The following is an 11,442-nucleotide window of genomic DNA, read 5'->3' on the forward strand; positions in this document are numbered from 1 at the left end:
AGTTCAAAGTGTACAAATCATGTAAATGTTCACAAATTATATGCAGTAGAGTACATTAATACAGTATGTTCCCTAGACTATTCATTTCAATTTCGAATTTTTTGAACTGTTAAATAAACTTTTTAATGCATTAGGTGAATAAAAACATCATTTGATTTATAGTTATAACGGAAAATCATCGTTTGTAAAGTGGAAAGCATAGAGTCTATGTGAAATGGTCAATTATGAAACCAGCCTATTTCATAATTTGGTTTTCTTTTAACAATAATTTTAGATTTTCTATAAAATGATATTCCAGGGCCCAAAAGGTTTTATAGCATAAATATGTGAAGTACACCTGCAGTATGGAAACAGTACAACAAAATGGCCGTTTTACACTTTATTCTAGTAAATTCCCCTCTAATATATATTCTATTCTCTATGGGTTTAGACTTCCATATTAAAAATTTTTGGTTTTAGATGAATATGAATCTAATCTCTGTTGTTTTCCAATATTTACATACTTACTTATCAAGTTTTGGTTCAAATCCATAACCATTTATATCAAATTTTATAACAGTTCAAAAATAATTGAAAAAATGTTGAGCTCATATCTTGAGATTTCCCTGCATTAAGAATATATTTTTCTTGTTCCTGATTAGTCAAAATAAAATGTTTAATGAACTTTTTGTTGAATGTGCAGGAGAGGTTCCTGAGTCTCCACACACTCATCTTCTACAGATGAACCTTCACAGTGCAGCAGGACCTTGCTGTTCAGCCAGAAGAATGTCGCAGATTTCTATGCTTTATCTAGATCAGGTATTTTTGATAATAATGATATTAATAATAATAATAATAATCATAAAAATAATAATAATAATAATAATAATAATAATAATGAATATTCTTATTCAGGAAAATAATGTTGTGATGGGAACCCTGCCAGGTATGAAGGTAGAAAAATGTGGGTGCTCCTGAGTTCAAGATTTCAACTCCAACCACAAATGTCGCCTTCCATCTCTAAATATTAAGAAAAGTAATGTGAGTGTGTTATAATCCACTCACACACTGAAAACTAGAAGGTCAACATTATGTGCAATTTTTTACGGGTTTAGAATTTTTTACCATTTGCTTGGCATTCCAAAAAAAAAAAAAAATTTAAAAATTCAATTTTATTTTGTATTTTTCTCAATGAAATGTCCTGGTGAATTTTCTGGTGATTTTTCTTCTTAATTATTCCAAGTATTTACTTTACATACCTCTTCCAAACCTGGTAAACCTGGTAAACCTGGTAAGCCTGTTAAGCCTGTTAAGCCTGGTAAACCTGGTAAACCTGGTAAACCTGGTAAACCTAGTAAACCTGGTAAACCTGGTAAACCTGGTAAACCTGGTAAATCTGGAAAACCTGTTAAGCCTGTTAAGCCTGGTAAACCTGGTAAACCTGGTAAACCTGGAAAATCTGGAAAACCTGTTAAACCTGGTAAACCTGGTATACCTAGTAAACCTGGTAAACTTGGTAAACCTGGTAAACCTGGTAAACCCGGTAAATCTACCTCAAGCTCCTTGTGAGAATAGCAAATAAATGAGTTCACGGATTTCCAAGATCCAACCTGACCTGACTTGACCTTGACACCGGTAAAAAAAAAAAAATTTGACCAACGCCAATGTTTTTGCATGGTTTGTAACTGCCACAAAATGAAAATGGCAGAAATATTCAAATATTTTCATAGAAGTCCATAAATTAATCAAAAAAGTATAAGAGTCTTATAATCTGTAAAAGACCTCAATGTACATGGGAAATGTTTAAAACTTTATCTCTATAATCTCATGTTTAATATCTATTTTAACAATGTACAATTATGTTAATAAAAACTATCCAGTTTTAAAAAAAGTTTGAATGTTTTGTGTTTGTTACGGAATTTTCAAAATGTTTTTTTCCTATCTATTTAATTTCTGTAAACATATACTTAAATCTACTGCTTGGCTAAATGTTGAAATTAACTGAAATATTAAAACATTTCATTATAATTTTACTGTTTGCTCTGACATCGTCCTAGAAGACCAGTTTTTGGTGACAGAAAGTTGGAGTTTCTAACACGTTGGTTTGAAATTGTACCGTACCATCTTTGAGGACACTGTACAGTGTGTTTAGTACATACAGTCTTGTACGGCACTGTAACCAAAATAATGTTCGAGTTAAAAAAAATTCAAAAAATGTTTATGCTTTTATCTATAACAGGATGTCTCAAGAAATATGGCAGTAGACTCAACTGAGTTAAAAGATGACTTGAAGTTCGTCTTTGAAACAATTTGCAGCATTCACTCGTCACAAAATACCCCTGACCTGGCACTTCCAAAATGTGGTCTGTCTTTTTTGTGCTTTTGAACTTATCGAAGATAAGCGAATTTCGTCGAGATTGAGATCATTTTGGTTTTATTTAGAAATAGTCAGTCTGAAAGAAATTCTTAAAATTTACGGTAAAATTGAAAGCACAATAAAAGACAGACCACATTGTGTAAATGCCAGGACTAGGTGAATTTTGCGATTATTAATTCAAGAATCATACATCTAAGAGTTTGTGTGGACGATTAAATGCCGCAAACTATTTCAAAGATCAAAGACGACCTTCACGTCGTCTATCAACTGTCATGTTTCGTGGGGCACCCTCTAATATTGAACATTTAATTTATAGTGAGGAATTTTTATTTTTAAACAAATGTATGTATCTATAATTTATTTGTTTTATTCTGTGTGATTACTGATTACTCTTAATAATTTTGTTGAATCTATGGCATATACAGAATATGTTTTTCATCTAAGCATTTGTTTTATCTTTTCTCGATTTCAAATCCGATATGATTATTTTTACAGAATCTTTCCCCCTTTGCAACGAATCTCCTTATTTATCAAAATTGTTAAAATTAGTATTATTTCAAAAATTGGTTAGATGTTCTTTAATGACTATTTGCTTTAAAATTGCATATAACATTAAAATAAACAGAGATGCTTTACTTTTCCATTCTAAATATAGAAAAATGTAAAACAAAAAACTTTCCTGGCACCTAAAGAATTTTTAAAGCATACAGTGAGAACCAGAAAACTCTGGGATGAGAAGACGACTGTTAGACAAAAGATATGACTTTAAATAGTTCTGTGAACATGAAATACAACAATTGTGCAGTGTAAACAGGCTCATTTCACTTAGCTAGTGATTTAATAAGTTTCTAGTAAAACTATTTGCTTTCTAACATCAATTATACCCATAAGTATCGAATTAATGTCGTCTTCTAAATCGCATAGCTTTCTGCTTCTCATTGTATAAATTCTAAAAAAGTGTTATGTTTGATATATAAAAAAACCGCCTGTTTGTATTGTCCCTAAACATAATAAAAATGATGAATGTGTTTAATGTTCTAGATCATGTTTGTATTTTCATAATTTCTGTAAATACAAAATAATAAAACGAAAACAAAATCGTAATATGCAGGAAGGAAAGAGGAATATTTGTGTGTCTCACTAGACAACCTAAAGATAGCAGTCTAAAATGACTAAGTGCTAAACAAGGGACAGACCGGCTATGTAAAGTAGTTAAACTGAGAATGCAGTGTTGTTTTTAGGATTCATTTGAGACATATAAAACTTTTCCACGTGTATAATTACTAACTTTGAAATTTGTCAATAAATCAATGCAAGAATCAATTATTTCGTTTTCATCATTATATTAAATTTCTTATTTTATATTAATTTATTCGCTGATTTCTACAAATTCTTCAAATTTTGTCCACAATACTGCATACTCAGTTCAACTACCTTACATAAGTACAATTTTGTTATCAACGATATATTTTTCAGTCCTCTCTCAGTTGTCATGTTTAGTGAGCTACACCCTTTTATATGTGTTTTCTATCAAGACTCAAAAATAAAAAAAATAAATTGGATAACGTCGTCTTTTTTTGGACATCTATATACAGGGTGTCCCACATCAAATTAGACCGCGTCAATGGGTAAAATTACGATTTGGGGAACAAATCAGAAAATTTAAAATAGAATGAATCATTTTGAAAAATTTAATAAGGCTAATAGAATTTATTTTTTGCAGAAAATGCTAGATTTTTCGAGTATTATGTTCGTATTTAGGTGTTAAAGATTAGAGATAATCTAATATGATATGGGACGCTCTGAATATAGAAAGAAGTAATCTTTGTTGGTCTGTCCGTCTGTTTGTTGTTCATGGATGTATGTCCGCGCGATGAGTCCGATCGTAGCTCATGAACCCCTGGACCTCAGATTTCGATTAGAAATTGATTGACTTTTATTGGAAAATTAAATTTTCCGCAAAGCTGGGTTTCCAAGCTATTGTATAAATTAACACTTTATCAATCGTTCATGATAATCAATAATCATATAAAAACTAAATAATGATTTTTTTTAGATTTAAATATTCAGTTGTTTAAGACTGGTTAAATCATTCTTTTCCTTTTGTATTCAGAAAAGAATGTTACAAGATGTTTATAATTTTATAAATGTTACAAGCTAAAAAGTCTCAAATATAAATTTGTTAAAAAAATAATGATGATAATATTAATACTTCAGAAAAATCACTCCTTGCTCCAAACCAGTTCTGTATATTACTGGTTCAGGTTGTTTGGGTCGACAGGATTATCTCCGGTCAAACCATAGATATTAATGTCATAGAGTTAACACAGACAATAGCACTAGTGTTAGATTTGACAAAATAATAATACAGGAAAAAAACTTGCATACAGAGTTCTGCCTTGAACTAAAGAGAGAGATCTGAAATAATATTTCTTGTAAACGTCCTGGCTGTAGGTAGGACCCTGATATGTTATATTATGCTGTTGCCTCCTCTATATATTCACATCTCCATGGATAGGATATTGTACAGTGTACGCTTGTCCCATAAGTACAGCATACCAATAAACATTAACTTTAACGTTAGTTTGAGAATTATATTGAAAGAGTGAGCACTGAAATCAGATAAACTGCAGGTCTGATTGATAATTTCTTTACAAAATGTCAAACATAAGGTTTTTTCTACATTTTGGTTTATCAAAGCCGTAGTTTAACCCTAAGCATAGCCTGGGACAGTCATTCCGTGCCCCTTCCCCCCCTCTAGAATAATCCAAAGATGTGCATTATGCATGTTCTCAGACAAATTGTTTAAGGATAGGTTTAGCAAAAATCGTCTGAAAGGGACTGTAAAGGAAAAATGAAAGGGGGTATAGGATGAAACCTGAGAATCTCAGGCGTTGAACGATATCAGACATCTATCTGATGTTCCTGTATTGAGAAATAAAACTGTGTCAAAATTATACAAAAATTCATGTGAATACAATTTTGTATAAAAGTTGTAGTATTAAACAGATCATATTCAGCAAATACGCAACCAATCTGAAAACGATTATATCCCACAGGAGCCTGAGAATCTTAGGTTTGCTCCTATTATAAAATCATTTTCATGATTAGTACATATTACTACCTTCAAAACAGCTTTCGTGTCACATTTTGGCAAAATTCCGGCATTGAATGAATGAATCTGGCTTATTAATTACAAACTTTCTGTGTCAAATTCTAGTGTTAAATGTGTGTGACTTATTGAATAACCTACGATTATAACTTAAATTCTTAAAACTGGAAAAAAAATATTTTGCTCCAGGTTGATTGCATGGGAAGAAATGGGTACAGATGCTGAAAATTGGCTCCAGGAAACATTTCCCTACAAATATTTTTAAAAACTTTTTTAAGCATTTTATAAACATGTGTTTGGTTTTTAGGGGCAAGGAGGAATTGCCAAGAAATAGGAATAAAGGAAAGGAAATGGCGCTGGTCTGGCATGAGAAAGCCAGTCGCACTGCTTTGCAGACCAGTACTTTAAACTAACACACACTCTTTTGGTACAGAAACACAACATGACTACAGTCAAGCAAATTGCAGAACAATGTTGTCAATTATAATTAAACTTGAATAACGACTATATTTGTTGTAAACTTCAATCAAGTTATATTCTTTGCGTGAAAATTTGGCTTATAGTGTTGACTTAAATATATAAATAATATACTATATTAATGTATATTAAACTTATTTCTAAGTAAACAATTAACAATAAACAAATGTACTCTCCTAGACTGTACAAATACCGAGATTCGTATGTACTCTATATACCTACAGTACACACCTTTGGTACTTTAAACTAACACACACTCTTTTGGTACAGACACACACACATGACGTTTTTGCCCCCTAGGAATTGCCCACCCTAGAGAGAGAGGGAGAAATACGCCCCCCCCCTTTCCCCCGAAATTTGATTTACCTTTTGAACCTGAAAAGCCCTAAAACATGTTAAAATATATTGTTTCATGATGAATTTTACATATTGAATAGATTCGTCCCCTCCCATAGAATTTTGAGGAGGAGAGGGGGGTTTGGGGGGGCAATATCTTTTTTACTTCTTTTTAGCTGAAACTTTAAAAAAAACCTTTTTAATTGAAAACTGGGATAAATGTTGAGAGGACTTATCCTGAGCTGTTTCAAGACTGGAGAGAAGCATATTTGAAACCTGTGAGGCAGGAGAAAGTATCTAATCCTGAGTGTAGAATCTGCCAGCTTCGTCCAAATACAGGTATATACTGTCTTCTAAAGGTTAACAGTCTCTTTCAATACAAAGTTTTTTAAGACTAGAGCCATTCTAGAATCCACAGAGATCTATTGCCAGCTATGAAAATATGCACCAATTTTCAAAACTGGGTTGACTTTGAAGTTGCTTTGATTTGTCGTAACACCTTGGTCTTTAATTTGAAGTAAGAGAAAAGCCAATTTATCCGGTTACATATTATAAATTCAAAACATTTTTGTTTTACCTAATAGCTCTTTTGATCGAAAACATATAAGATTTCTTTAGTTTGACGTGAACCAGTTTTCTCAGAGTAAAATGAAGTATTCAACAAGTTGATAAATATTTATGTTTCCAATAACTTTTATTTTAAATTTGATAAATCATGGAATAAGTCCTTTCTTTTCTTCAGAGTTAAATGCATGTCGTATTTAACAAGTTTATCAATACTTGTGTTCACAATTATCTTTTATTTATCTAAAATTTGATAAATCATATCTGGAGCATGGAAAAAGTTCTTTCCGCTTTCCAAAAAAATCTTCCGTTTCGTTCCAATGTATTTTCAAATTATATAAATCCTCTAAACTTGTTTCCTCGAATAAACCTGTTATTTCCTTAGGTTTACACTACGGAATCTACACCTGTGAAGCGGATAAACAGTTTCTAAAACGAACCTTTCATGATAAGTTTGTTTACAAGATTTGTACACTAGGCTGCCCACCTAGGCTCAGGTAAACTAAAATCTGAATGTCGTCTTCGCAAACTTGTTTATTGGTTTCTACAAGGAGCCCCATTAAATATTGGTTTCTACAAGGAGCCCCATTAAATATTGGTTTCGTACTGAATTAAAATGGATTTTTATGTTTTTAATGCAAGAAAAAAAAAATTTTTCTTTACATGTTTTTTTTGAGACTTCACAATCCGCATTTATTTGTAGAGGTTGGTGCCAGTACTGTAGACTAAAATCCTCCCTGATGGTTGGGATTAATCTCAAGATGATCAGGATCGGAGACAAACAGAAGAAAGTTGAGAAATCACCCCGAACCAAGTCAAGTAAGAAGAATGAGGACGCGTTTTCTCTGGTTAAAATGGAACCTTGCATAAAGGAGGAGAAACCGGATGAATCCTGGATCTCTTACAGTACACTGGAACAGACCGGAAATGAGAAAATGTACGAAAACTATCCTCTACAACAAGGATTCGGAACATATTCATCTTGTGAAGAGCAGGATCGTGGGTTTAGATCGTATACTATTTCTCAACAGTATGTTGATCACTGTCATCCTTTCTACCATCCTACTCCGTCCATGATGAGTCAATCAAACGAGGGGTTTAGAACTCATTTACCAGTTCATCAGGACAGATTTGGATCGTTTTCTCCGGAGAATGCATCCTACCAGGAATTGAACAGTTACTCTAATTCCGAGTTTAATTATCCGCAAAAGTACCCGGTTCAACCTACGCCAGTTTATCAAACAGAATATATTCAGAATTTCTGGGAGCAGCAACTTTATCCGTCATTAACAGGTATACATTTTACGGGAACTCTTGATTATGATCTTCGTAGTTAAAAATATACTTACAACTTAATTTCAAATGTAGAGAAGTGGATTCACGGACATAAGAGTGTATCTCCTATCCTGTCCAAACCCAACGATAGCGGGATGTTTAACCTGACTCAGAGTGCTCCTCTAGATCTGTCATCATCCTCATCCTCGTCTTCCCGTCCTCCGTCCCGTCCCAACTCCACGGATAGTTTATCAGGGAGATCATCTCCAAGGTAACAAACATCAGGTTAATGGTTATGTAAGATTAAAGAGGACTCTATTACTTTGATATTGGTTTGTGGTACCCTTGATCACTGGGTCGATATTATGTACATAATGTATTTATTAAAAAAACCGCCATTTGTTTTGTACTGTGCCTCTTATTTAGTAACAACAGGGAAGATATCGTCGTTGTCGTGTCCGTCAGTCTGTCAAAAATTAATCTTGCTAAAGGAATGTCTTGCAAAAATACGCAAAAAATTCTAAGATTTGTTTTACTTCCAGAAGCCGGAGAGTATCTGGAATATCTGATGTTGGAACTTCGTTCAATAAACTCTCAGTAAACTCGACTGTTCTCCAGGTACTCATTTTTACTCAGTGAATGATTAATTGATTAGTAATTAATTTCTTTGTTTTCAGGATGCTCTAAGGTTGGTACAAGGCAGCCTGTCCCCTGGTAATCTGAAGAATATCTCCCACGTTTCAGATGTACTCTCAGAGTAGTACTGTACAGCGTTTACTGTACAATTATACAATTGTACATAAGTAGTTTGTTTAACAGTGCCAGGCCCTAGTTCTGGTTTGGTTTGGTGTTCGAAGTTCTGTCAACGTTAATTCCATTTCGATTCACAATAGTAACCTTTGTCTGATCAAGCATGATGCGAGATATCATTGTTGTTCTTGTTGAAAAGTGATAATGTTCCATCGTGATTTATACACTAATGACAAGAAAGAAGGTCGACATAATTTATGTATTTCAAGATGAAAAAACTGACGATATCTTTGTTACCTGTGTTCAGATTAAGGTTTAAAAGTGATTGTTGTGAATCGAATTGTAACTCTCTGAATAAGCTGGGTAACATTAAATAACATCAACAATTACTGTAATGTTGTGTAAAACCTAACTTTTATCAACTTTTAAATCTACAATTACAGATCATCAGACACCATTTATATCGCCTTATTAAGTCAAAACTTTGGTCAAATCAAATATTTGTTTTAAATAAGTTCATTTATTATACATGCAACATCTTTATTCTCGCAGAATGTAAAATATTTCTCCCTTGTCAATATTCTACAGAATATAAAATATATAATAAACAATTGTACAAAATATCAATAAAATATTGTTCACAAGAAATAGTTTCCTAATTTGAGAATTTCCAAGTTATAAAATTTGTTAATTGTAAAAATTACCTTTTCACTATGGTATGGTTAGAAGTTATTTTTTAGCAAATCTTTGTTTTCAATTTTTATACAAATAATACCAGATAATCTAGAAAACAGGTATTAGGATTTTTAAACCCTTCCAATGCTTAAAAAAGACTGAAAAATGTGCTCCAGTATAGTTTTTAACTTTGTGAGGGGTTGTCCGAAAATTTTTGTCGTCCGATAATGCTTCTGTTTGGCGTAACACTGAAGGACTGTTGCTTCAGCTATAAAAAATTTCGAAAATATTCGTACTGAGCTGGGAACTTTAGAATGGATAACCTTTAATCCCAACTACTTAATCCGAATATCCACCGTGGAGACTTTTAATTTTAGTCCTTAATCCACTCTTTTTTCTCTCTCTTTGGATATCCGTACATTGTTTTCTCCAATGAGAGTGAAGGAATATAGTTCGTAAATTGTATTGACCAAAGCCTCGGCAATGAGAGACCTCCGCAATTGCTAACAAATAACGAATTTTTGTCGGCCATTTTGTAAATTAATCGGTGAAGAAAAATATGAAATAATATGTTTGATATTTTTTTTAAACTAAATAAATGGATGAGACATTAAATGAATGCCCTTCCATGGCGTTACTAGGATCAAATTTGTTGATCTAAATATTTAATCTCGAGACTAACATAATCTCGAGATTATTTTAGCCTCGAGATTCGCAAAAAGAGAGGATTAAGCATTAATCTTGATATCCACTATTCTAAAGTTCCCAGCTCTGGTTACTTGAAATACACTAGAGCTGGAAGGTCTAAGTCATCCTGTCTCCACAGTTTTACATGAAGAAAAGAAATTTTACTGCACAGGAGAAAAGTCATATTAAATAGCGTCAATTATTCGCATGGCATGGAATGGGGGTAACTTTGAGCAATGATTTAAAATATGAACTGAAGTGTTATCAAATCTTGTATTTATTGTTATTTTTCTTATTAGATAGATTTGCTTTATTTATCGCTTTATTTGTCACTGTACTGGAATAATTTTAAAATTTTTTTCTAATTTAAACAAAAGGTTCTTTTTTTACTTTCAGCCTTCTTATGGTAAACTTTTATTTTTAACTATAAAAATAAACATGAAAAATTCTTACTGATGTCTTCTACAAGATAAATTAAACATGATTTAAGAAGAAGAAACTGTAATTTTAGTTGGGTAAATATTGAACTTTTTAGCAACATTTTTTTTATAAGATAACAGGGGATAAAGATTTTTTAACCCCCCCTTTTTTAAAATCCTGAAACCGCCCTGGGGGGGGGAGGGGGGTAATATCCTCTAATCCTGTATTCGCCTCTTCATGCAGCAAATATTTTCCCTTTCTTAAACCGTATATAAAATTTACTCTGTTATGAACTACTCTGTTTCTTTTTAGCAGATCTTTTTAGAGATATGCTATTAGCAGATTTTTTTTAGAGATATGCTGTTAGCAGATCTTTTTAGAGATACCATGTTAGCTGATTTTTTAGAGATACCATATTTGCAGATCTTTTTAGAGATACCCTGTTAGCAGATCTTTTTAGAGATATGCTGTTATCAGATCTTTTTAGAGATACCCTGTTAGCAGATCTTTTTAGAGATACCCTGTTATCAGATCTTTTTAGAGATACCTTGTTATCAGATATTTTTAGAGATAACCTGTTAGCAGATCTTTTTAGATACCCTGTTATCAGATCTTTTTAGAGATACCCTGTTATCAGATCTTTTTAGAGATAACCTGTTAGCAGATCTTTTTAGAGATACCCTGTTAGCAGATCTTTTTAGAGATATGCTGTTATCAGATTTTTTTTAGAGATATGCTGTTAGCAGATCTTTTTAGAGATACCATGTTAGCTGATTTTTTAGAGATACCA

General features: G+C 32.4%; 1 protein-coding gene across 5 annotated transcripts; it reads left to right on the forward strand.

The window, feature by feature from the left end:
* Window positions 1-4,890: 4,890 nt before the first annotated feature.
* Window positions 4,891-9,481, forward strand: LOC111709743 (uncharacterized). Of its 5 annotated transcripts, none has more exons than XR_002766929.1 (9): window positions 4,891-4,989; window positions 5,658-5,706; window positions 6,509-6,620; window positions 7,231-7,342; window positions 7,549-8,138; window positions 8,214-8,391; window positions 8,663-8,738; window positions 8,798-9,012; window positions 9,193-9,481. XR_002766929.1 is itself a non-coding variant. In XM_023483638.1 (8 exons), the coding sequence occupies exons 2-8, from the start codon at window positions 5,677-5,679 to the stop codon at window positions 8,879-8,881; spliced, it is 1,182 nt and encodes a 393-aa protein (XP_023339406.1). In that variant the 5' UTR covers window positions 4,891-4,989; window positions 5,658-5,676; the 3' UTR covers window positions 8,882-9,481. The 5 variants fall into 5 exon arrangements, 1 of the variants encoding a protein (XP_023339406.1); XR_002766930.1 differs by having other exon boundaries at window positions 9,230-9,481; XR_002766931.1 differs by having other exon boundaries at window positions 8,798-8,987; window positions 9,230-9,481.
* The last annotated feature ends 1,961 nt before the right edge of the window (window positions 9,482-11,442 follow it).

Source organism: Eurytemora carolleeae, unplaced genomic scaffold, assembly GCF_000591075.1.
Source record: "Eurytemora carolleeae unplaced genomic scaffold, Eaff_2.0 scaffold995, whole genome shotgun sequence".
Taxonomy (NCBI): Eukaryota; Metazoa; Arthropoda; class Copepoda; order Calanoida; family Temoridae; genus Eurytemora; species Eurytemora carolleeae.